At 42.7% G+C, this 27,090-nt stretch overlaps 1 protein-coding gene across 1 annotated transcript in view; it reads left to right on the top strand.

Annotated features, from left to right (window-relative positions):
* The window catches only part of LOC115482115 (ATPase WRNIP1-like), a 64,508-nt gene that overhangs the window by 18,293 nt on the left and 19,125 nt on the right, over nt 1–27,090 (top strand). The window contains exon 2 of the mRNA XM_030221721.1: nt 22,156–22,431. Coding sequence (XP_030077581.1) covers nt 22,156–22,431 — 276 coding nt within the window. The remainder of the gene's footprint in view (nt 1–22,155; nt 22,432–27,090) is intronic.

Raw genomic sequence — 27,090 nt, 5'->3', positions numbered from 1 at the left:
CTAGCCAGGAGGCTATGAGTCTTTGCCAGTGGGCGGAAGCGAACCTGGAGCAGCTTTCAGCGGCCCACATTGCCGGAGTCATGAATGTCAAGGCGGACTTTCTCAGTCGCCATACCTTGGAGCCCGGAGAGTGGCAACTATCTGCTCAGGCGTTCTTGGACATCACGAAGCGCTGGGGCCAGCCGAGCCTAGATCTGATGGCGTCATCGGCCAATGGCCAAGTGCCGCGCTTTTTCAGCAGAGGACGGGACCCTCGATCCCTGGGAGTAGATGCTCTTCTCCAACAGTGGCCGACACAAGAGCTCCTCTATGTGTTCCCGCCCTGGCCCATGTTGGGCAGGGTGCTAGACCGGGTGGCAAAGCATCCCGGCAGGGTAATCCTGGTGGGTCCGGATTGGCCCAGACGTCCCTGGTATGCGGACTTGTTCAGGCTCTCAGTCGACGATCCTCTGCGGCTGTCAGTGGAGCAGGGCCTGTTACCTCAGGGTCCCGTGGTGATGGAGTATCCCTCTCCCTTTGGTCTTACGGCCTGGCTATTGAGCGGCAGCGTCTGAGGAAGAAGGGCTTCTCAGACAAGGTCATCGCCACTATGCTGAGAGCGAGGAAGCGCTCTACTTCTACTGCTTACGCCAGGGTTTGGCGGTATCTTTGCAGCATGGTGTGAAGCAGGCTCACTTCTCCCTTCACTGCTCCAATTTCTTCAGTGTTGGCGTTCCTGCAAGAATGTCTGGAGAAAGGCCTGTCGCTCAGTTCCCTTAAAGTCCAGGTAGCGGCTCTGGCTTGCTTCAGGGGCCGCCGAAGGGTGCTTCCCTGGCTTCGCAGCCAGATGTGGTGCGCTTTATCAAGGGAGTTAATCACCTGCGCCCTCCTCTGCACTCAGTGGGTGCCTGCGTGGAATCTCAGCCTGGTGCTAAGAGCATTGCAGAAGCCGCCTTTGGAACCCTTGTCGAGGGCATCTCTGAAAGACCTGACGTTGAAAGCAGTCTTTTGGTGGCTATCACTTCAGCCAGAAGGGTTTCCGAGCTCCAGGCGCTCTCATGTCGAGAGCCTTTCTGCAGTTCACTGAGGCATGGAGTGACTATTCGCACAGTGCCTGCCTTCCTGCCCAAGATTGGTTCTCGCTTCCATGTGAATCAGCAGCTCTGTCTCCCTTCCTTTCGTAGGGAGGACTACCCAGAGGAGTACTCCGCTCTTGAATATCTGGATGTGAGACGAGTCATCATCAGATACTTGGAAAGTGACCAATGATTTCCGGAAATCGGATCATCTGTTTGTCCCTGTTTTGCAGGTCCTCGTAGGGGTCTGCAGGCTGCTAAGCCTACAGTGGCAAGATGGGTCAAGGAAGCCATTGCAGCGGCTTATGTGGCCGCGGGAAAGGTGCCCGCCTATCCAGCTGAAGGCTCACTCCACGAGAGCTCAGGCGGCCTCGATGGCAGAGGCCGGATCCGTCTCCTTGGAAGAGATATGCAAGGCGGCAACGTGGGCTTCGGCTCATATATTCTCCCAAGCATTACCGTTTGACTGTGGGCTGCACGGGCGGAGGCCCGGTTTGGAGCTTCAGTGTTGAGGTCAGGGATTCTATGTCCCGCCCTGGGTGAGTACTGCTTCGGTACATCCCACCAGTCTATGGATTGATCAGCTTGATGATATGGAAGGTAAAATTATGTATAATCATACCTGATAATTTTCTTTCCATTAATCATAGCTGATCAATCCATAGCCCCTCCAGATATCTGTACTGTTTATATTCTGGTTGAATTTTAGGTTCAAGTTTAGCCTTCAGTTACTTCAGGAGGACTTCGTGTTCAAGTTCTTCTTTCACTTGGATTCTTCAAGAGTTGAGACGAGTTTGTGTTACAGTGAGCTGCTGCATTCCTCTCCCCTCCGTTTTACGGGGCTGGATTGAGACATAAATTCTGCCGGCACTCCCTCCCGCTTCGTGCGGCTGTAGGGCAGCTTTGTACCCCTCCCGCTTCGGCGTGTTAGGGTCAGTCAGCTCCTCCCGCGGTTGCGGGTTGCAGGATAAGCCAGATCCCCCCGCATCGGCGGGTGTGGTGTCCCTCCCCCGCTCCGCGGGGATGAGCTGGACGGATTCCCCTCCCCCACTTGTGTGGGGATGAGCTGGGTTAATTCCCCTCCCCCGTTTCGGCGGTGGTGAGCTGGGCAGAGTGTCCCTTCGTGGGTGTATTCTCTAAGTGCTGAGTCCTGCGGATGGAGCTTTGATATCGACATACTGAGGAGTTTCCGGCAGCACATGACCACATATAGGGAGGCAAAAGTTTGCTCTCTATCTCCACCTGCTGGTAGATGGACACAACCCACCAGTCTATGGATTGATCAGCTATGATTAATGGAAAGAAAATTATCAGGTATGATTATACATAATTTTACCTTGTTACCCATTACTCCATGCCTCTTCTCCATCTTGCATCTCCCTGGAGCCAGTAAACAATTCTCAAGTGCTGGGTGCTCTGTCCGCTTATGGTTATCCCCACATTGTCTATTGTTATGTCTTTTCCTAATTTACTTAGCATTTTCTTTTCTATTTGGGATGGCAGCCACTGGTTCTGGATTTCATACTTTTAATAGTCTACCATTTCTAATTAGGAACTCATCTAATCTAGCAGAATTATATGACTGGCTTTTAAACATGTGAAACTCTTTTATACATGCTTCTGCCTGTTAATCTCAGTTTTATAGGAGATTTGGGTAAATCTGTATCCTACTAGCTGCATTTATCTAAATTTTCTTTTTAAGGGGGTGGGGGGGAGCATTTCATGCTTTGCATTTTGCCTTTGTTCTTGGTACTATGTAGTTCCCTTAAGACACGTTGGAAGAGCCGTGTATCACCAAACATTTTGTACATGAAAGAGGAGTGTGACTGTATACGATTTATTTATTTATTTATTCCATATTTTCCCACCTATTTGTAGGCTCAATGTGGCTTACATAGTACCGGAGAGGCCTTTGCAGGCTCTGGTGTGAACAAAATGAAGATACATACCTGTAGCAGGTATTCTCCGAGGCCAGCAGGCTGAACACTCTCACAGATGGGTTGTCGTCCGCGACGGCCCAGGAGACCAGAACATCCCAGAAAAAAACTTGAGGTGGCCAAACAGGTAGAAAAGGCGATGGCGAAAGCTAAAAGGATGCTTGGGTGCATAGGGAGAGGAATGGCCAGCAGGAGAAAGGAGGTGATGATACTCCTGTATAAATCTCTGGTGAGACCTCATTTAGAGTACTGTGTACAACTCTGGAGACCACACCTTCAAAAAGATGTAAACAGGATGGAGTTGGTCCAGAGAGCTGCTCTGCTATTAAAATGATCAGTGATCTTCATAAAGCGTATGGGGGCAGACTTAAGGATCTCAATAAAAACACCGTGGAAGAAAGGCAGGAGAGGGGAGATATGCTAGAGACGTTTAGATAACTCGGTGCCATAAATGCACAGGAGGAAAGTCTCTTTCAATTGAATGAAAGCTCTGGAATGAGAGGGCATAAGATGAAGGTGAAAGGGAACAAACTCGGGAGTAACCTGAGGAAATACCTTCTTCATGGAAAGGGTGGTGACACTGAGGAATGACCTCCCAGTGGAGGTGGTAGAGAGGAAGGGATAGTAGATGGCGTGGATGTGCAGACTGGATAGGCGATACTGTCTTTTTCTGCCTTTATTTTTCTATATTTTTATGTTTCTATATACTGCCCTTTGCAGGGTGCACCAGAACAGTTTACAGCTATGATTTTACATGAAGCTTGTTGAGAGGTTGCGGAGAACAAGAGAGGAAAAGCAGAATTTGAGCACAATAGAAAGGAGAACAACTCGGATGCAGACCCGCCTGAGAGTCGATACTGTCATTATCACAGGTTCTTCAGCAGTGGCTTTTCATAAGTAATTGTTTCTTAGGAGTAGTATCCAATTTTGGAGTTTGTTTACCACAGTAAGATTTGGCATGGAACATCTCTGTTGGAAGCATTCCCTGCAGTTTGGAGAAAGCAGTCCTGCAGCTTACATAGGGCATTGGTCACTACCATGCTTTAGCAACATGACCACTAGTGCATGGGGATTTATTTATTGCATTTGTATCCCACATTTTCCCACCTATTTGCAGGCTCAATATGGCTTACAGAGTTTGGTTATGACATAATCATTCCATGATATTACAATTAGTAATGTACAAAGATTAGGTGAGGGAAGAGAGAAGGAAGGTGTGGTTGCTGTTCCACATGATCTCTTACATTAGCAGTTAACATAAGGTAGAGATACCCATTTTATGTATAAGACCCAGTCGCAGCCTATTCCCCACCCATCTCATGCCCTCGAATTAGAATTTCTGCATTAGGTGTTTAACATAGGTTTTAACATGTTGTTTAACTGTTGAGCATTAAAATCCATGTTAAACACCTATCACAGATCAATAAAGAGTCCCTTTATATATAAAGTAGGAAGACAAAATACACCAGTTCCCATATTCTAAAGCTGTCTCTGTAGGGAATTAGATATGGGCTAAAACTGATTATATGTAGCTGTGGTAATGGCTGCTGAGGTCACTGTCCTCCACTGACCTCATTCTCGAGGTTCCAGGGTATGTTTTAATTTTTTTACACTCTTATATAGCTGGAAATTGCCAAACTCATTTTTTAAGATTCATCAGGTCCAAAAAAAGCAAGATATTTTTCTTTCACTTAGGGGGTCCTTTACTAACAGCATATACTAATACTGTTAATACTCGTTACTTACCACAGGACCCACTTCAGAAAATGAGCCTTGTGGTAAATGATGCATATTAACGGCACTAGTGCATGACTGTTCTCTCCCCTTATATTCAGTACTCTTTTTGATTTTTAGAGGAATGCAGATTTGATTCAGAAAAGTCTCCCCCCCCCCCCTTTTTTTTTTTCTTCAATGTTTTATTTTTTTTTTTCTTGTGAACAGCCATGGTGCATTATGCATTAATCTGGTTTTTAACCTTTCCTTTTGAAAGTCACTTGGATTGGAATACATTCTGTACTGGTTTAGGGGAGGAGAATAAAATCACAGGACATTGATCAGATCCAACAGATTACTCTGGGTCTTGACTTCTAGATGGTATTGAATTCTGGAAACTAGTTCTTTCTCTCTGCGTGGAAAACTAACCTTGGAAATGGGAGAAAATACAAGTTTCCTATGTTTAAATGAGTCTTCCTGGAACTCTTCAAAGTGGGATAAAAGCAAATTTTGCTAGGTTCAAGGTCTATAAGTCACTCTTGTGAGAACAGGATTCAGGAACAGCAAAAATGACCACCATTCTTCTCTACAGCAATTCATCAAGGAATAATGTTCTTCACTGTGCGCAGGGGAAATAATTTATTAGTATTGCAATATTTCTCACCCATCATAAATCTGAACAAGTTAGAAATAACATGCATAATTTTAAACCACACAGAATACATGCCAGTCATCACACAAATTTACAAAATAAAATAAAAACCCTAGCACACCCCTAAAAAAGTATACCATAAAATAAAAGCATAATAACCAATCTACTTCACATGATTGCAAAGTATCACTAAGCAAATACAAATGATCTCAAATCAGTTTACCCCAAAGCCTTAGTATGAAAGCTTTCAGGAGGGGGGGCAGAGCAAGATGGCTGCCACCACACTGGGAATTGTAGTGACCTCTATTACAAAGTTTTTTTCCCAATATGGGGAACAAAGGAAGGGCAGTAGTTGAGGCATCGTGGGTGCCCACTGTGCTCCTACTGCTTCGGGTCTGATGGATCGGTATCTACATCATCCTTCTATGGTCAAAGCAACCAGACCTTTGCTGCCAGGAGTGCCTAAGGAGCAGCTTGAAGCATCCATGTTGTATTTGTCTGCCCCTTGCTTTTCATTAGAACAGACTACAGCAGATTTGCTTCTGGTTGGATTTCCCCATGCTAAACATTTTCAGAAAGATCCAATCTGCTATCTTGTTCTGGGCTACATGTAGTTGATGTCCTGGAGATTAAAAGCAGAAATCACAGAGTAGGAGATTAAAAGGTCATTGCTAAGGAAAGAGGGGCTACTTCTGAAAACTGGTAGCTGTTTTCCAGATACAAAGTGTTACAGTATGTGTAATAATGATGGTTTCAGATAGATCATGGGAGTAGTTCTGTATGTCAAGATAAATATCAAAGCGGCTGAAATGCAGAGGGTGTGGGAAAACAGAAGAAGCATTGTGGACCATCTTGAAAAGAGAAGGTGACACATACATCCACACAGTGTTGTCTATAGACCTCCATCTTAGATGGGGTAACTGGACAGAGATCTGGTCATATATATCCAAACGTTGGGAATGAAAAAGGAGTGCAGAAGCTAGATTTCAACATACTGAGTGTGAACTGGAACATCCCATCCGCAGAATCAGAAAGAAGTAGAGATTGTGGATGTCTTTAAATGAGCTCTACTCAGGTGAATGATGATGGGTTCCATAAGGGTAGACAAAGAGAATGCATTTGGAAATGTTCACCTCCATGAGGATACACCCAATAAAAAGTTTGAAGGCAGGCTGGTGGGGATTGATGTCATTGTCACACACTGGTCAGCAGTGTTGTGGCCCTGTATGGGTTGACTTCCCTATGAGGCAAGGCTAAAGTGGCTAGGGCTCTTCAGCTTGGAGAAGAGATGTTTGATGGGGGCTGTGATATAGGTTTATAAAATACTGAGTGAAGTGGAACAGGTAGATATGAATCGCTTGTTTATTCTTTCCAGGACCAGGGGGCATGCAATGAAGCTGCTGAGTAGTCAATTTAAAACAAATCGGAGAAAGTATTTCTTCACTCAACAAGTAATTATACTCTGGAATTTGTTGCCAGAAAATGTTCTAAAAGCAGTTAGCTTAGCGGATTTAAAAAAGGTTTGGATAGTTTCCTAAAAGAAAAGTCCATAAGCCATTATTAAGATAGACTTGGGAAAATACACTGTGTATTCTAGGATAAGCAGCATAAAATCTGTTTTGCTGTTCTGGGATCTTGTCAGGTACTTGTGACCTGGATTAGCCACATCCTTCGGTCTATCCCAGTATGGCAATGCTTATATTCTTATGTTCAAGTTTTTTTTCAGGTAAATATAGCTCTAATGACTAGTTTGTGTTACCATTTTTTTCTCAAAAGTAATTAAGTTTTCATGTAACAGGTAGATAGTTTGGTTTCTAATTTAGTCCGCCGGAATTATTTGAATTTAGCTCATAGCTTTTCAGTAGTCAGTCAATATATAGTTTACATAGAGGAGTGGCCTAGTGGTTAGGGTGGTGGACTTTGGTCCTGGGGAACTGAGGAACTGAGTTCGATTCCCGGCACAGGCAGCTCCTTGTGACTCTGGGCAAGTCACTTAACCCTCCATTGCCTGCTGCATTGAGCCTGCCATGAGTGGGAAAGCGCGGGGTACAAATGTAACAAAAAAAAAAAAAGTAAGGCCAACACACAAGTTGTAGGCCATGCTATTTTAATTGGGTTAATTTAATATATTTGTGACTAGCTTTTAAGAACTATGCCCCCTTCATTAAAGATAATGCTTACAGCTACAATTGTGTCCTGATCCTAAGAACATTTTAGAAGTTGTATCCTTTTATTGTTAAGGAAGCCATCAAAAATTTGGCCAAGACCGGAGTTATTTACATGTCTGGTTAGTGGTGGTTTGTGGTGTTTTGGGCTGATAAGAAAAAAAAAATGTATGTCTTGTACTGAGGGCCAGCTGTGCATCAGTCTGAGGGCAAAGGGGGGGGGGGCTGTTTTCCCACTTTAGTTGTCAGTTCCGTTTTCCCATCTTTTGCGCCTTTTTTTAAATAGGAGGCAGGTGGTGAATGGAGATGAGCCACTAAGATGAAAAGCTGGGGGGGGGGGGACAGAGAGGAGTGGAGAGGTAAAATTGTACAAAGAAGCAGAATTAAGGGAAGACAGATAGATATAGAAAGGAAAGATAAGATATGAAAGGGAATATGATAAATGGTGGAGATATGGGCAGAGGATGGAAAGGTGAAATAAGAGAGTGGAATCCCTAATAAAAGAAAGTGTACTCTCCATTTTCTTTCCCCACTAAAACCTGAGCAAAATGGGGGTGAGGAACTTGGAGGTAGGACAGAGGTGCAAAGGAAAGCTAGATTGGCTATAAAAACACTTATGTTCCGCCTCCGGAGTTGTATTCATATTAACATGAGAACATAAGATTAGCCATACTGGGTCAGACTTCTGGTCCATCTAGCCCAGTATTCTGCTTCCATCAGTGGCCAATCTAGGTCACAAGTACCTGGTAGAATCCCAACTAGTAGCAAGATTCCGTACTACTAATCCTGAGGCAAACACTGGCTTCTCCCTTGTCTGTCTCAATAGCAGACTGTGAACTTTTCCTCCAGGAACTTGGCCAAACCTTTTTTTAAACCCAGATATTCTAACCACTGTAACCACATCCTCTGGCAATGAATTCCAGAGCTTAACTATTCTTTGAGTGAAAAAATATTTCCTCATATTAGTTTTATGTAACTTCCTTGAGTGGCCCCCTAGTGTTTAGAATTTTTACTCTTTCAAAAAGTACATTAAGTTTTACCCATTCTATACCATTCAGGATTTTGTAGACCTCTATCATATCGCCATTCAGCTGTCTCTTTTTTTTCCAAGGTGAAGAGCCCTAGCCTCTTTAGCCTTTCCTCATATGAGAGGTGTTCCATCCCCTTTATCATTTTGTAGTCCAGTTTATATCCTGAACTACTACCAATTGCTGTACTTCCTGATAGTTACAGCTCTGAGTTATATTGGTCTCATCTATTTGCATGTCAACTTTTTCTCTCTCTTTGGGAGACCTGCCCTAGTCTCCTGTCATATCCCCTTCTTTGGATTGGCCCTGGTCTCTGTCCTTCTGGGTATGCCTGCTCCCTCCCTTTGTATGTGTAGGAAAGAAGAGACAGCAGAAGGCTTCATCTTGGCTGTTACCAGCAGCTTGATCCCTGTCTTCCTCCACTCCTCATCAGAGTACCTCTTATTTATTTATTTACTTATTTATTTTAACTTTCATTACCAATTCTCCACCACATTTCCAACAGCAACTGTAGCAAAAGACCCAGAATTCTGTTCAATGTCATCATCCTTCCCCCTACCTCTCCAGACTACATACAAAAAGTAGTCTTGTTTCTTTTTGCTCGTTAAAACTTTATTTCAACAAGTAAACATGATAAGCATAAAAAATAGCTCAACTAAGAAATAAATAAAATCCTAGCATTTATTCAGGCTATACAAACAGTTCTCAAGCCCATCTTGGGGGACCCCATCGAGCCTGGTGTTCCAGATACACGCATGAGACAGATTTGAAATCTCTGCCTCTGTCTCATACATATTTATTCAAAATATCCTGAAACTTTTTACTGGCTTGGGAGTTGTTGGCATTAGTCTAAGCCTTGACTTCAGATTATTCCAGCCTTGAATATGCATGTGTGTTATATAGGTCAGTTTCTGAATGCAAGTTGAAGGATTCGGCTAGTTGTGTATTCTGTATCAGCAGAGCTTAATGATTTCCCATCTGTTTTCTTGATTATCCTATGAAATTTCTCTTACAGCCTTGAAAATTATGCAGCTTGCCAGTTTCTTCAAGACTTTCTTGGTTTATCTGTAATTTAGCATCAAGTTCTTCTTCTTCTTTTTTTTTTTTTTTAATCAACTCAGAAGACAATACCTTCTTATAAATTTCCCAGAATACATGAGTTTAATTTCTTTTGTGTATATACCCATTTTCTGGACATGATCTTTGATTTTTCCTTTTCTTCCCTTCCCTTGCTTCTTGCACCTCCCTCCATTCCACTTTGGATTTTCAGATCTCAGTGTCTCATTTCTTTGCAGGAGAGTTGATGCATAGTATGAGGTAGCAAGCAGTATTTTGGCTAGCTCAGGATATTCTCAAAAATAGATTGCCAAAGCATTAGGTGTAGAGAAAGCTCTGCTCTTAAGTTCAGACCATTTATTAGATTTTTTAGTTTATAAATTATTTTGGTGGCAAAGATACAACAAGCAAGTGTTCCTTACCATCTATTTTGTCTCTTTGAGTAGCTCTGCTTAAACCAGATTTGTCTTGGTAATACGGGTGCATAGTGCAGCCACCTGTGTTGACTGCCATAATATCCTGTGTTATTTTGGAGACTGGCAGACTCTGTGGCCATCTGTTCTGTAAGATGAGCAGGACCCTGCTGGAAGTTGGAAACTAGGTAAAGGCTATCATTCTCAATTTTGACTGTGCACGAGAAGAGGCGCTATGTGGTGGTATGCAACTCACTGCAGAAAGGATAGACACAGAGTTGTTAGAGGAAAAGATCAACACCTACCATTAAATTTTCCATTCAGAATAAATTGTGGGTATGAGTTACAGCTATTACTACTTGGCTTCATTGGTATGAGCCTGTTGAGACTGTATGTCTTATCTTCTTTTTGTGTTAATTTTGATTTATTAATGTTATACATTGGCTGTATATTTATTATTAAAGTCTTTTATTGAAAATGTAACACAAATTACATTATCAACAAAAATACAGTTTTTTCATTTTCATAACCCCATCTCCATCCCTTCCTTTACTGATTTCCGTCATTGCCAGAAAATACAAAATACCCTTCCATGAGTCCCTAATGAATCTGTTGTCTGCAACCATTGGAGTCTGGGTTCTTATGACTGTTTGTTTATATTTGTATTTCTAAATAATTTTAATAATATAAAATATATTCAAAATATAGATACATATGTGTGTATATGTGTATATATATATATATATATAGCTAGATAGATACATAGATATGCAAGAAGACCAGAAGTACCAAAACTTCTACTGAATTGCTGTTGCTGCCCAAAACCCTGTAGAAAGTGTACCACTCTAAAGAGCCATTCAACCCCTTGGGTTGAACAGTCTGCAATTTGTATATCCAATGCTGTTCCCGTCAATGAAGAGACTTTGAGATGTCCTCTCTGCGTATAGTAATATTAATTTGGTCAATTGCCATGCATCTTAGATCAATGACCTGATGATCAAAATCCATACAATGTTTTACCATAGGGGCAGTAACACGTTGAGACATTATCCATGACTTATGTTCCGTTAGTCTTGTTTTAAAGCTTGCTTGGTCTGCCCTTTATAGAGCAAATCTCAATGACAGCAAATAAAAAAATATTATTGCTTATAGTGCAAAACCTTATATCCATAATAACAAATGCATTACATATCAAGTGATGACCTTATGACAAAGTGAAAAACTACACAGTGTGTAGAAAACCCCAAAATTTATTTGACACTTGAGGTGGCATATAATAAGGCAGTTTATTTTAGGTAACATCTTTATTTTATTTTTTTTATGTATTTTTGGAAGGGAAAACCAGGTGCTGTGGACAAAAAACCCTCCCATTTATTTGCTCTAAAGATGGAAATGTAATTATTCAAAACAACAAGCTACGAAGAGGAGTACCCCTAGACACACGTGTAACACTTGGAAATACTTGACAAGTGTGTTAGTGCAAATAACTCTAAAAATGTGAATGTGAAAAAAATAGGTACCTTAAAAAATTAGTTTTTGCATATGTAAAATTAGGCTAAAAAGAAAACGTGTCAAATGTGTACAACGTACAGGTCAGGACTGCATCAGAGAGTTTGCACTGTATTCCCTTGATAGAGGCATTTCAAGGCAGAGCACAGATGACATTGACAGGGACCGCTGTCCTGACAAGGTTCAGGCCTAGCTCTGAAATCACTCTTACACATGTAGCTGCATAAACCTTATACACAATTCAAGCAAGAAACTATTTACAAATTACTCTCATACTGTTTCATTGGGGTATGTGTTCTGTGTCACCTGGTGATGCTTTACCAAGCCACCCTTGAGAGCAGACAAGGAAGCCCATAGATGTTCTGACAGTAAAATGAAGCAAAACCTGTACAGACATCCTAGGATTTCCTCTGTGGCCCTTCTGCAAGATAATGCTAAAAGGGTAAACTGGAGAAAGTACCGATACTGTTGCTCATTCATGAGCAACCATGCGGTGGCAAACAGGTTACATCCAAATGGCATTTTCTAGAGCATGGCAACACAAGGGTCAGCTGAGCGACAGGACCATGCTGCAGAGAGGATTTTATTTCAACCTGAGTGCCATTTGCATGCACCGTACAACGATATCTAGGAAATGGCAAGGTGACTTGTGTGAGACTTACCAGTAGTCACCAGGCCCTTAACCTACCTGGTACAACGCTGCCATAACTCAACAGTAGAAAGGCCTGTCATTTCAGTGAAGCGCTTCTACCCCCCTCTGACCTTGGCAGAGGAGAAATGCTGACAAATTGCAAAGGTGCTTGGCTTTTTCCTTTTTTTTTCACAGTGGAATGTGACACAGCAAAAGGAACAGCACTGAAAACCGAAATGCTTACACAATAATTTTAGTGTGCGATAGAGTAAATCAAACCTTTTACTACTTAATTCTGGCTACATATTTGTGATCTAATATAACACAAGAAAAAAAAGCTTTTATTCAGAAAAACTAAGTGTAAATATCATAGGTAAAGATATACATGCATACTAAGGAAGTTTATATGATATCTAAGGAAGATAGTTGCTAAATGCTTGTGTACCTAACCACCTACCATAACAATAGGTATACATAAATTACAGTTACAGGTAATTATTTGATTTATAGGCCGCTAATACCAAAAAATGAGTTCAAAGCGGGTTACGACCAAGAAAAACTAGACTGTATATCAAGCTAGGATGTAACAAAAGACAGTTTACATATTACTTAATACTCCTAAGCTCACAAAATTATCATAAACTATCACAGATTGACCAAATTATGATTACCATAACTCAATTCCTTAAGACAAATTTAGAAAACAGGCAGGTTTTTAATCTGTTTCTAAAACTGATAAAACTAGATGCATTCTTTAACATCAGTGAAAAAGAATTCTATAGGCTAGCTGCCTGATAATGAAAATAGAGACATAAGCAGTTTTTTTTTTTTTTTTTTTAGATAATCCCTCAAAAACTGGGAAAAGAAAGTAAGGAAAGTCTATGAATGTTATATTGTTTTCTAGCTAATGAAACGCAGACCAGAGATGTCATGTACTGAGGAATTGTTTCTGAAATGATCTTAAATATTAAACATCCTAATTCAAAGAGGTTTATCTTTGTTTAATTTGAAACTAATACAGAAATTTAAATAAACATCCTAATTTGAACAGAACCCTAGCCTCAACTGGAAGCCAGTGCAGCTTAAAGAAAGAAGGAGTTATATATCCTTCTCTGATTTTTTTTTTTTTTTTTTTTAAGAGAAAATCTTGTGTATTGCCACATTTCAGATAGTCTGAATTCTTCTCAACAATTGCTTAGTTGTTTCTAAATATACAATATAAGCAAAAAAAAGCCCGTTTCGCTAAAAAAGGAAACGGGCGCTAGGAAGGCTATCATGTAATGGTGATTATGTTTTTAAGTAAACCGCGATTCTTCCCTCACCTCCCATCCCATCCATATCCACCGATTATCCTCTGCCCTTCCCTCCCATCCGTGTCCTGCGATTCTGCCCTCGCCTCCCATGCCAATCATATCCAGCGATTCGCCTCTGCCCTGTTCTGTAATTTATTGTGATGTACAGTACGTTGGAGTGTCCCTCTGCTTCTCCTCTGTCCCCTGCCCTCCCCTCCATGTCCAATGATTCTTCCTTCCCGTCCCATCCCCTTGATATCTAGCGATTCTCCTCTGTCCTGCCCTCCCCTTCCATCCATGTCCCGCGATTCTCCCCTCGCCCTCCCATCCCATCCATGTCCAGCGATTCGCCTCTGCCCTGCCTTCCCATCGCTTGTGATGTACAGTATGTTGGTGTCCCTCTGCTTCTCCTCTCTCCTGCCCTCCCCTCCATGCCCAGCGATTCTTCCCTCCCATCCCATCTATCTCCAGCGATTCTCCTGTACCCTGCCCTCCCCTCCGTGTCCCGTGATTTTACCCTCCCCTCAATGTGCAGCGATTGTCCTCTGCCCTGCCCTCCCCTCCCATCTGTGTCCTGCAATTCTCCCCTCGCCTCCTATCCCATCAATATCTAGTGATTTGCTTCTGCCCTGCCCTCCCATCCCATCCATGTACAGCAATTCTCCTGTGCCCTGCCCTCCCATCCATGTCCAGCAATTGATGTACAGTACGTTGGAGGGTCCCTCTGCTTCTCCTCTCTCCCCTGCCCTCCCCTCAATGTCCAGCGATTCTTCCCTCCCCTCCCATCTCATCTATGTCCAGCGATTCTCCTCTGACCTCCCCTCCATGTTCAGCAATTCTCCTCTGCCCTGCCCTCCCATCCATGTCCCGCGATTCTCCCCTCGCCTCCCATCCCATCAATATCCAGCGATTCGCTTCTGCTCTGCCCTCCCATCGCATCCATCTCCAGCGATTCTCCCCTCCAGGGCCAGTGACTCTGTTCTTCCTGCCACCTTCCCTGTAAGCCGTCCATCTTACCGCAGGTCGGAGCGGCGGCAGGCAGGCTGTGCTCGTATCGCCTCCAGCATTTCCTTGCCTTCCCTCTGTGTCTCGCCCTCCTCTGACGTCATTTCGTTTTTACACGGGGGTGGGACACTGAGAGGAAAGGGAATGCTGGAGGCGAGCTGATGTCAGCATGTTACAAACCCAGACAGCCAGCCATCCAGAGAAGCTGAGGTACAAATTATTATATAGATTATAATAGTCCAATTTACTCAGCACTAAAAATTGAACCATCAATTTAAACATATCTTCCATCAGATATTTTCTGATACCTTTCAGTTTTCTCATTACAAAAAATGAGCTACTTATAAGAGCATTAATCTAATCTTCCATAGGTAACCTATCATCTAACCCCACACCCAATATTTTAATTGAGGGTGACTTTTACTAAAGCTTAGCTCAAGTTATCTGCAGCAGGACCCATTTTATTCCTGTTGGCCCTGCTGCAGATAACTCAAGCTAAGCTTTAGTAAAAGACCTCCTCAGTGATCTAACAAATAAGATTTACCATTGATTGTAAAGTTAGAATCCCTAGTGCAGTTTTTTGCCTGCAGTCTAGTAACATAAATGTTGTTTGTTCATCATCTTAAATTAAATAAAGAATAATCATCCATTCAGTAATAGTTGCAAAACATTGAGAAACTGCATTATAGGATTAAATCTACAGCAATGGGGAAAACAATGGTTAAATTATCTTCATATATATAGATGGAGTAACCTTCCTTTTCTAGAAATGTACCCAGAGAGGATAGAAGTACATTAAATACTACTGGCGACAATGGTGAGCCTTGAGTTACACCTGATGGAGGAATCCAGGTTTCCGATTTTCCCTTCATCTTAACTCGGTAAGATCTTAAGACCAAGAAATCTCTAAACCAGGAAAGCACCTTACCGGTTAAAGTAAACTCCGCTAAAATATCAAGTAAGATGTCATGATCAACCAAGTCAAAAGCACTGGAAAGATCCAGTTGCATAATTAGGGCATTATTGCCTTTAGACATAAGATATCTGATATTATTCACAAGAGTGACCAACAAAGTTTCCGTACTATGGTCTGCCAGATTGTGAACTATTCAGCAGTTCAAAAGATCAAAATGGTATAATAGAGTACCAACTACTTTGTCACCAAGGGGCAGATGCACTAAAGCTAAATGAGCCTTTAATGACTCTCCAACGAGGAAAATTTGATCCGTTGCATGCATCAAAGGGCTTTTACTGAGGAAGCCAGCAGCTAACGAAAACGGAATGGAGATGAGCAATTAGTGTGAAAACCCCATTGAAACGACATGCACTAACCTTTTCCGATTGCCTTTACGCAGGAAAAAGGCAGGAAAACTAACGACAGGTCTGGACCACTCGTTAGGACAGCTCTGTGCCAGGAAAAATCATTAAGAGAAAAAATAAACAAACTTTGAGCCAATCCCAGCGCATTAGCAGAGCTAAAAGCGCTGTGATTGGTCCAAAGGACGTCAGAAAAACATAAATAAATAAAAATAAAAAAAAAGGGTCGGGAGGGGGCAAGGGCGCTCATCAGGAGCGTCCTGTACGGACGGCCTTGCCCCCCCCCCCCCCCCCCCGCTGCTCCCCACTTTCCGCCGCTCCCCCCACCCCGAAAAAGCAAAATTCGAGCAGCCCCTGCCCCCCACCCTTCCTCACTACTCTCTCACCTCAGCTCCGCCTCCCGACATCCTCCGTCCTGTGCCCCGCCCCCTTTTGGGGTCGTCGCCGCCATTCCCCTCCTCCATCGGGCCCCCCTCCCTCTTACCGGGCCCGTGCAGCGCCTCTCTCCTCTGTCCGAAGGCGCTGCACGGGCAAGAAGAAAGCCTGATGCCTGCCTTCGCCCAGCTTCGATGGCGCGTCTTTCTCCTGCTGGGCCCGCCCCTGTCTGACGTCAGTAACCTACGTAGGTTACCGATGTCAGACAGGGGCGGGCCCAGCAGGAGAAAGACGCGCCATCGAAGCTGGGCGAAGGCAGGCATCAGGCTTTCTTCTTGCCCGTGCAGCGCCTTCGGACAGAGGAGAGAGGCGCTGCACGGGCCCGGTAAGAAGGGAGGGGGGCCCGATGGAGGAGGGGAATGGCGGCGACGACCCCAAAAGGGGGCGGGGCACAGGACGGAGGATGTCGGGAGGCGGAGCTGAGGTGAGAGAGTAGTGAGGAGGGGCAGGGGCTGCTCGAATTTTGCTTTTTCGGGGTGGGGGGAGCGGCGGAAAGTGGGGAGCAGCGGGGGGGGGGGGGGCAAGGCCGTCCGTACAGGACGCTCCTGATGAGCGCCCTTGCCCCCTCCCGACCCTTTTTTTTTCTTTTTGTTTTGATTTGGGAGCCATGTGCTTGTGATTTGACTGTGTTTTGACTGTTTGTGGCATGCGCAGAGCAGCTAACATAACGCTTGGCTGCTCTGCGCATGATTTGGGGGCCGATTAACGATGTGTATTGTGATTCTTTGATACATTGTACGTTTCTATACCGATCTGAGCATGTGTGACTTTTTTTTTTGGTGCATTCTTCGTTTTTTAAAAATCGTTAGGGCCTTTAACGATTTTGATTTTTTTACGTTTGCTTGATGCATCTACCCCCAAGTCCTCTAATATCTTTACAAAATAAGGAATTGAGGCCACCAGCCTGTAATTAGATACATCACTTTTGGAAGATCAAGAATCCTTTAATATTGGTGTCAATCTCTGAAAACGTTTTAGGAAAAACACCAGAAGCTAGGGAGTTTCTATCCAACAGAGTAGAACCTCCTTGAATAATTTAGGTGGTGTTTTCATGAAATGTGTATGGCAAACACCCAAATAACAATGAGATTTTGCAAATTTTAGACACGGGATCTAATTCTTCCATGGAAACTTTGGAAAAAACAGACCAGCATTGGTCAGTTGCCCATCCTTCATCAGAAGAGCAACCATAATTTGATTTATCCCAGATTTTATTATTAGTGTGCAACACATCATAAATAGTTTTAATTTTCATTTGAAAGTAATAGGCCAGTTGATCGGTGCTAGGTACTGGTTCCCTCGATTTCTCACAGATGTGTGATGTACCAGTTAACCTATTTTCTAATTGAAATAATTTACCCTCATGTGAAATGTTGTTCGCTATAATGTTAGAATAGTATTCCTTTTTTAGTAAAGACAGTTGCTTTCTTATACACATTTATCGCATTCCTTCAGTTTAACTTATTTACATCTGATTTCTCCTTTCTCCGTATTCTCTCTAACAACTTGTAATCCTGTTTCATTTTTAATAAATTTGCAGTGTGCCATTTGCTACCCAATTTTTTGATTTTCTTTTCACTTACGGGAATGATTTTTATCTAAAATATTTAAACTGTAGAAAGAGTCTGTGTAATACTTAATAAAGACAGGTGTAAGATTGTTTATGTACCTAACTAAGGGCCCTGTTTACTAAGGTGTCCAGCCATAACTGGGACTCGGGTGGAATTGGTCTACCCCTGGGTGGCAGCCCGAAGCCTGGCCTGGATGGTATTGAAGTGCATTGGGAGTGTGAAATCCGCTCTGGGTTCTGATTTGAGCTGCAGGACAGGCAGGTGGGTTAAGTATGTATATTAGCCCACATATGTATTATTGCTTCTGATCACCTGAAGAGCAATAATTACAGTTGACTGTAAGAAGACCAATGCAGTGTTCCAGTTCTGTTAATCCTCTGAGTGTTGTGTGGTTCCTGAGGTGATGAGCTGATGGGACCAGAGTGAGTAAGTGACAATAACAAGCAGTGCCTCTTGAGCCCCTCCTAACCCAGGATAGCAGGACTGGGTTACATATGTACATACATTATTTAGAATAATTGGAATTTGGAATTCGTTTTTGAATTCAATTTAAATTGCAGAAAGGTGCACCACTATTTATAAAATATTGGGTTTTTCTTTTTTTTTATTTGTAGATCTTAAGGTATTGTAAATCATGACTTGATTTATTTGGTGGCGAGATCATAAAACCAAAATTAATGCACAGGGCAAAAGGAATGCTGTAGTCAAAAGCTGTGCCTATCATCTCTTCTGTTTTCTACCCACATGTAGCCCTGCATTTCCCTGTCCTCCACCCTTATGATCCTGTGTGTATGTATATATACAATTTCTGTTTCTCGTCTGGCAGCGCCTCCCTAAATTGGTCCTGCACCAGTGCATTGTCCTCTCCTCCATGAATGCAGCATCTTTCCCTCTTAGCCCCCTCTTTATAAATCCAGCACATCTACCTCTTCTTCCATCAACCCCTTCCCCATAGGTTTACCATATTCCCTTGTCTTCCTTCAAACCCCCAACCTCTTCCTCCTCTTTCCTCAGTCCCCATACCCCACAGGTCCAGGGTCTATCACCTTTCTCTCATCTTCCCTTAGCCCCCTCTCGTGAGTCCAGCACTTCTCCTTTATACTCCACCAGCCCCCCCTTGCCCCAGTCATCAAATCTCATATCCTCACCAGCAGCCATAAAGAACTGCCTGTGCTGACCTGGAACATTTCCTCTACTGCATCCTGTCCTCACATAAACAGGATGTTGCATCAGAGGAGTGGGACATGGCAGAGGAAAGGCTCCGAGTCAGTCCAGGCATTTCGTTATGGCTGCCATTGAATGCATGAGGTTTAATGACCATGGGAGTGCTGGTGGAGGACAAAGGAGAAATGCTGGACTCGCAGGAGGACTGGTGGAGGATGAGGAACAGGTGTTGTATCTGCGTTGGGCAGGAAGGGGGGATGGAAAAAGGAGAGAGATCATGCTGCAATCTGTAAAAAAAAATAAAAAAATTTTAAGCTACTTTGTGCGCCAGCCCCATGACACACCTCCTGGGTGCTTGCGACACGCAACAATTGTGAACCACTGATCTAATCCCACATAGAAAGGGTTACAGTAATCGAGCCGAGTGTTAGTCCATATATGTACTAATGATGAAATGAAATAGCTGTCCTTTGGACAGGACTACATTTTACAGAATGTTAATGTAAAGAGATTGGTCTACAAAATCTCTTATGCTGGGTAGGTGTATGAGGTTTGAATGAAAAGAAAATGCCTTCATCTCTGTAACTTTTGTTTAAATGAAGCTATTATTTAAAATAATGCTTGAAACTTGCTCTTAAAACCATCACGGAAGAACTGCACATTGTGTTTGATGCTCACAGTCCTTTCCACCTCTTCATTTGAGTCAACCAGATGCCCTCAAAGGTATTTCTTCAGTTTTGGAAAATATGAAAATCGCATGGTGCTAAGTCTGGCTTATATGGCAGATGAGATAAGAATTGGAGACCCCTCTTCGCAATTGCCTCTGTGATGTTTTGTGCTGTGCGATAATTTCCAAGAATCTTGGGGGTAATTGGCATAAAAACCAGATCTTTGTACCCCAGACCAAATTTTCTCAACCCCACCCACCCAGTAAAGTTCAGAACATATAAATGCTTAACCACTTTATTGTTGCTGACAAATAGATTAAATCCTAATAAATAAATATACTAGCAAAATGTTATAACTTTCAACTCAGGATCTTTCAAGCTAATAAACACCTGAAGTTCTCCAGACATTGTGCACGAAGGATTGAGATGTGCCCATTTGACACGATGCCTGAAATCAGCATTCTTTTATGCTGGACCCTCTGATGTCATCAATTGGCTTCCAGGAAGGAATGCTCTCTTCTCTCACAGAATGTAATCTGTTAGGCTGGGAAAGGCCTGATTCGGTGTTGCTGAAGTAATAATCTAAAAACTGTGTTATGTGTAAGTCCATGGTTACATGTGAGCACTTCTAGCTCTATGGCAGGTGTAAATGTTTGCACCTAAATATGGCAGTTGTATGTATCTGACAGTATTCTAAAAGCTTAGGGCCTGATGTTTAAAACTCCTGCACTGTTCTGAACAGCGCTGGAAAAATACTGCCAGATCAGCACATCAGAACAACTCCCTAATACTCAACGCTAGTGAGATTCAAATATAGGTGTGCTTATAGCGTTCAGCATTAGGGAGTTGTTTGTAAGTTAGGGGGAGGATGGTGCATGGTGCCTGCTGCATGCACTCAAGAGTTGTGTGTTAGTCACAGCTCTTCAGCGCATGCCCAGAATGGCAGAGGGGAGAAGGGAAGGTGGAGGAAGAGTTGCCCAGGACTGCAGCGCTGCCAGCCAACTTGAAACCGTGCAAGTAACTATCCATTTGCTGGACCAGAGCAGGAGTCATGCGGGTCCTCTGTGTCTGTGTTCTCTTCTGGTTTATCAATAGAAATCCAACGAAATAAAACATGGAAAAGAAAATAAGATACCTTTTTTATTGGACATAACTTAATAGATTTCTTGATTAGCTTTCGAAGGTTGCCCTTCTTCGTCAGATTGGAAATAAGCAAATGTGCTAGCTGTCAGTGTATATAAGTGAAAACATTCAAGCATTACTATGACAGTCTGACAGGGTGGGAGGATGGGGGTGGGTAGGAGGTATGCATGGGGACATCAAAGCATATCATTGATATTCTAACAGGATGGGTGTGGATAGGTGAGGGGTGGGGTGATCAACAGAGAAATACAGCTTTATGGTTTATAATGGGCTAGGAACTCCAGATCCTTGTTAAGTCCTTTCTGTTGGGTGTTAAAATATTCAATCATTCTGACTTCAAAGGTCTTACGTTCTTGTATGGTTTTAAAGTTACCTTTCAGGATTCTCACTGTGAAGTCACTGGTACAGTGTCCTGGTCCTGTAAAATGCTGACCAACAGGGGTGTGAGCCCTACTGGCACCAGTATTGTTCTTCTGGTATAAAAACTTTTCAGGCAAAAAACAGTAGAGGAAAAAAGGAAAACCTCTCACAGATGGTACCCAACAAACTTCTTGATTTCAACAAACTTCAAGAGCAGTAAAGGGGCCCTTTTACAAAGCCTACCCACACCCATCGTGCATCAATTTTGAGTTACCGCCCGGCTACTGTGTGGCCCTTGTGATGATTTCATTTTTGACGTGCGTCCACTACGCACGCCGGAAAATATTTTTATTTTCTATCACGCGGGCGGTAACTGGCATTTTGTGCACATAGACCATTACCGCCCGGTTACCGTGTGAGACCTTACCGCTAGGTCAATGGCTGGCGGTAAGGTCTCAGACCCAAAATGGACGTGTAGCAATTTTCATTTTGCTGCACGTTTCTTTTTGGCAAAAATTTAAAAAGGCATTTTTTACAGGTGCGGTGAAAAATGGGTCTGTGTGCACCCAAAACATGTGTCTACACTACTGCAGACCATTTTTCAGCGCACCTTAGTAAAAGGGCACCTAAGACTGTTCTATATCTTGCGCATGCAAAACTTTGCATGAAAGATTATAGAATGATGAGGCCTGGCCTACGTTCTTGATGGTTCATGATATCAAATCCACACAACAGCTGCTATTTTGGTTGCTTTGAGCTGAATGTGGTGCAACAAACATCTTGTTAGTGCTGAAACATAGTCTGCATCCTGATAGCCCCAAAGTCAGTATGTGGAGTACTATGCACATAACTGTCTGACTCTGGTTTTGTGCAGCTGGCTTCTGGTCTGTATTCTCATGTTTCTCAATTGAATTGTTGAGCTGCACTTTCCTGGTATACTGAGATGTATTTGTGGATACCAGAGCTTGCTATAAGAGAGACGTCTGGGAGGACAAGGCTTGCGCCTATGAAACTGGAAAAGAACATATAAATCATGATTCACATTTAACAGCACTTGTTCATACAATAAATATCAAATTCATTTGTGTTGCAGACCTGCCGTATACATTGAAGAGAAAGCGATAAGCACATTAGCCCACCTCTGTGACGGTGATGCAAGGGCTGGTCTGAATGGCCTCCAGTTAGCTGTGCAAGCCAGATTAGCGACTGGAAAAGCACCGGCAGGCACAAAAGGCTCTTCATCAAATGAGATCTTCATACGGGAAGAACATGTGAAGGAGGGACTGCAGCGATCCCATATTCTGTATGACAGGGCAGGTAAGTAGTCGTATGCATTATAGCATATTCTGTCTTCATGACACTCTTCGTTTCTTTTATGCTTAATATCATTAAATTGGTTATCTGTGGTTCATCTGAGCCAGCAAATCAGGGATCAGAATAACTGAGTTTCTGGTTGTATGAAATGCCGTGAATTGAGAGAGCAGCAGCTGTAAAAATAAATAAAAGTGAGCAGGTAATGATAGAGTTACTTTAAGATGGTAATTTTATAGCAGGTCATTTATTTCTGAAGGACACTTAGGGGGGAAGTTATCAACGTGGTGAATCTCATCATAAACGCAGTTAATAAATCCCAATAAGCAAATAAACGTGGGCTACTGTTAAGTTGGGTTATTTTAGCTCAGGGTCTCTCACTGCATAAAATGGGACCCTGTGCTAAAATCTGGCTTGTGTTAAAATAGCCCAACTTAATAGTAGTCCACTGTCACAAAATGCCTAGCCACACGCCTGGGGTTACCTCGTGGCCACTTAGAGGGTCTATCCCCAGCACAGCTCAGGTCTGCCTAACCTGCTGCTCATGCTCTACACTAGTACCCTCCTCCCACCAACTGGGTCACAACCGCCTCTGGGCGAGTCTCTTGCTCTCAAATTATCCCCAGTGATTTCTAGGTTACTGGGGCCACACTCCCAGTGGTCCCACAGTTCTCAGAAAGTACTTACAGACCCAACACATAAACCACCAGGATTCTTTATCAATTCAGACAGTAGAGTCAACAAACTAAACAGGTTTATTGTCACACTGGAACAATGAATGTTGTAGTGTATCTAGATTTTCAGAAAGCTTTTGACAAAGTTTCTTATGAGAGACTCCTAAGAAAATTAAGAGTCATGGGATAGGAGGCAATATTTTGTTCGTTTCAAGTTTATTATTTTTACTAACCCACCAGTCGGAGGCACCATTTAGGCGGCTTACAATTTGAATAATAATATCATTGCGATTGATATAAGACAGACATTGAGAGTGAGGGAAGAGGAAAGAATTCCAATAGTAGAGAATAAAGGGTGGGGGGGGGGGGGGGGGGGGGAACACTAGGATGCTCTTGAGTACTCTGAAAAAAAAAATGAACAGTTAAGAATAAGTGTCTAATCACCTAGGGAGATGCATCTTGGAATAGGAATATTTTTAGTTCTTTCTTAAATATTGTAAGAGTCTGTATTGTGTAATAAAGAGGGTAGAGAATTCCAGAGGCGTGGTCCCTGAATGGAGAATATTGAAGAGCAGGTGTGTTCATGGAATACTTGTTGATAGGTTGGTATGATAAGTAAATATTGGTCCTGAGAACGAAGTGTTCAGGAAGGGAGGCAAGGTAATAGTAGATGATCAAGATAAGCAGGTTCTTTATAAGTTAGCATTTTAAAGACTAGTAGAAGTAGTTTATATGTAATTCTATGAGTGACAGGGAGCCATTGTGAAATGATGTAGAAGTGGTGTTATGTGGTCAAATTTTTTGGCCTTATGAATTATGCAAATAGCTGTGTTCTCTACCAATTGTAATGGATGCAAATCGTTAATTCAAAGGCCCTTGTATATTGAACTACAATAATCGATTTGTGATGTGACAAGGGATTGGGTTAGCAAATTCAGTGCCAAGGAATGTAGAAGAGATTAGACGGATTGGATTAAGCATTGGTTATTGGACAGAAAACAGAGGGTAGGGTTTAATGGCCATTTCTCTCAATGGAGGAGGGTGAATAGTGGAATGCCACAGGGATCTGTATTGTGACTGGTGCTATTTAACATATTTATAAATGATCTGGAAATCAGAAAGACGAGTGAGGTGATTAAATTTGCAGTTGACACAACACTATTTAAGGATGTTAAAACACATGTGGACTGTGAAAAATTGCAGGAAGATCTTAGGAAATTGGAAGACTGGGCATCCAAATGGCAGATTAAATTTAGTGTGGACTAATGCAAAGTAAATAATGCACATTGGAAAGAATAAACCAAATCTTAGTAACATGATGCTAGGGTCCACCTTGGGGGTCAGCACCCAAGAAAAAGATCTAGGTGGTGGTGTAGTCAATACACTGAAATCTTCTGCCCAGTATGCGACAGCGGCCAAAAAAGCAAACAGGATACTAGGAATTATTAGGAAAGGATGGTAAATAAGACCGAGAATACTGTAAACAGCACCGAAACTGTACTAATGTCCGTAATGAACTCATTCAAACAGGCAATTGCGACTGGTAACAACATCCTCCTCCTGCAATTCGACATGTTCAGTACCTTTGACATGGTTAACCATAATATACTAATACATATACTAGAATACTTCGGAGTAGGAGGCAATGTTCTCAAATGGTTCAAAGGATTCCTGACCACAAGATCATACCAAGTAACAACGAACGAGTACAGATCACCACCATGGATACCTGAGTGTGGAGTCCCCCAGGAATCCCCTCTCACCAACACTATTCAACCTAATGATGATACCTCTAGCCAAGCTACTAGCCAACCAAATCCTCAACCCCTACATTTATGCAGATGACATCACAATTTACATTCCATTCAAACATGATCTAAATGAAATCACCAACGAGATCAACCAAAGCCTCCAAATAATGCACACCTGGGCAGATGCATTCCAGTTAAAACTTAACGCAGAAAAACACAATGCCTGGTACTCATCTCACAACATAACACAAAAAACTTCAACACCATAACCACACCATATTGTTCCCTTCCGATCTCACAAAACTTGAAACTGCTTGGAGTCACCATTGATCAAAACCTCACTCTCGACACCCACGTGAAGTAAAACCTTACTTCCCGAGACACATCTTCCTTACCCTGGTACAGTCAGTGGTAATAAGCCATCTGGATTACTGCAATGCACTGTACGCCGGGTGCAAAGAACAATCAAAAAACTCCAAACCGCCCAGAATACAGCCGCCAGACTCATATTTGGAAAAACTAAATATGAAAGTGCAAAACCACTAAGAGAGAAACTTCACTGGCTCCCAATTAAGGAACGCATTGTGTTCAAGATCTGCACGATTGTACATAAAATCATTCCTGCAGACGCCCCAATCTACATGCTAAACCTCGTGGACCTACCTCCCAGAAACGCCACAAGATCATCTTGCAAATTTCTCAACCTGCACTACCCCAGCTGCAAAGGACTGAAGTACAAACTGATGCATGCCACTACCTTCTCGTTCACGAGCACGCAGTTGTGGAATGCATTACCCGCAGACTTGAAAGCAATTAATGAAACAACTATCTTTCGAAAATCTCTGAAAACATTCTTCTTCAACAAGGCCTACAATGAACACCTGTCATCTCACTAAGTCACCTCACCAACCCACTCAATTATGAAAGCTCACCTTATACAACTATCCTAATCACTCCCTTCCTTCTTCCCTCCTCCCTACCTGATCGCTTCACATTACTAATTGTATCTGTTATCTTGTTATGACAGTGTCAACAAACCTATGTAAGCCACATTGAGCCTGCAAATGGGTGGGAGAATGTGGGATAAATAAATGCAATAAATAAATATAATGCTTCTGTATCTTTCCATGGCGCGACCTAACCTTGAGTATTGCATTTAGTTCTGGATCCATCTTTTTCTACTGTAGTCTGTTCAAAATACAACTGCATAATTTATGTTCCTTCATTGTTGCTACAAACAAGTAACCCCTCTCCTCAAATCACTACATGGGCTTCCCTATCCACTTCCACATATAGTTCAAGCATCTATTGCTTTTTTAAAAATGCATTTGAAGATTGTGGTATCATCTCAAAAAAGGCAAATCTTCATGCATAGCCCTTTAGCAATATTCTCAACAAAAAAATATTGAAAACTGGACCAGGCGAAGTCCTGTACTGCAGTACTGATAATGCCTCTGTCCTTGGAGTGAAAACTGTATTCTGTTACCCTTTATCACATCCTACCTGACCAATATCTAACACGGTCAGTCAGATTAGGTCCTATACCAAGGACACACTCAGGGCCCCTTTTACCAAGCCGCAGCAAAAGGGGGCCGGCGCTGCCGTCGGTGTGTGTTTTACACACGTACCGAGGCCCCCTTTTACCACAGCTGGTAAAAGGGAAGTGTCACTTTCCTACAGGAAATGGCTGGGCAGCAAGTAAAGCACTTGCCGCGCAGCTGCTCCCACGGTATCCAGGCAGCGTGCGGCACTGCCCGATTACTGCCGGGTACACTCCAGCGCTACAAAAATTAATTTTTGTAGTTCCAGAAATGACGGCGCACTAGGATGGGAAGTACCGCCAGTCTGCTGCGGTAAACCGGCGGTACTTCTGTATAGCGAGCGGTAAGCCTGCGTTGGGCTTAGCGCCGCTTAGTGAAAGGAGCCCTCAGTTAGTTGCTTTTGTCAAACCATGTCAAAAGCTTTGCTGTAATTCAAGTACACTAATTCTGTTGCTCTTCAACACTTTGGCTGGCTGTCAAAGAAATTGGTGAGATTCATTGGACAAGATCTACCTGTAGTAAAGTTGTTCTTCCTATACTCTCCTTTGTTTTAACAGCAGTTCCATTATTTTACATACTACCAAAGTCAGACTAACTGGCCTATAGTTCCCAGCCTCACTTCCACTTTTATGTGGAAAAAACACTCATCCACCCCTTTTCTGCCTTCTGGGGCAAATTCTGACCCTAAAGAACCATTTA

The sequence above is a fragment of the Microcaecilia unicolor genome, chromosome 1 (assembly GCF_901765095.1).
Source record: "Microcaecilia unicolor chromosome 1, aMicUni1.1, whole genome shotgun sequence".
Lineage (NCBI taxonomy): Eukaryota > Metazoa > Chordata > Amphibia > Gymnophiona > Siphonopidae > Microcaecilia > Microcaecilia unicolor.
Note: the sequence above shows the minus strand (reverse complement) of the source record. Positions and strands in the feature narration are given on the sequence as shown.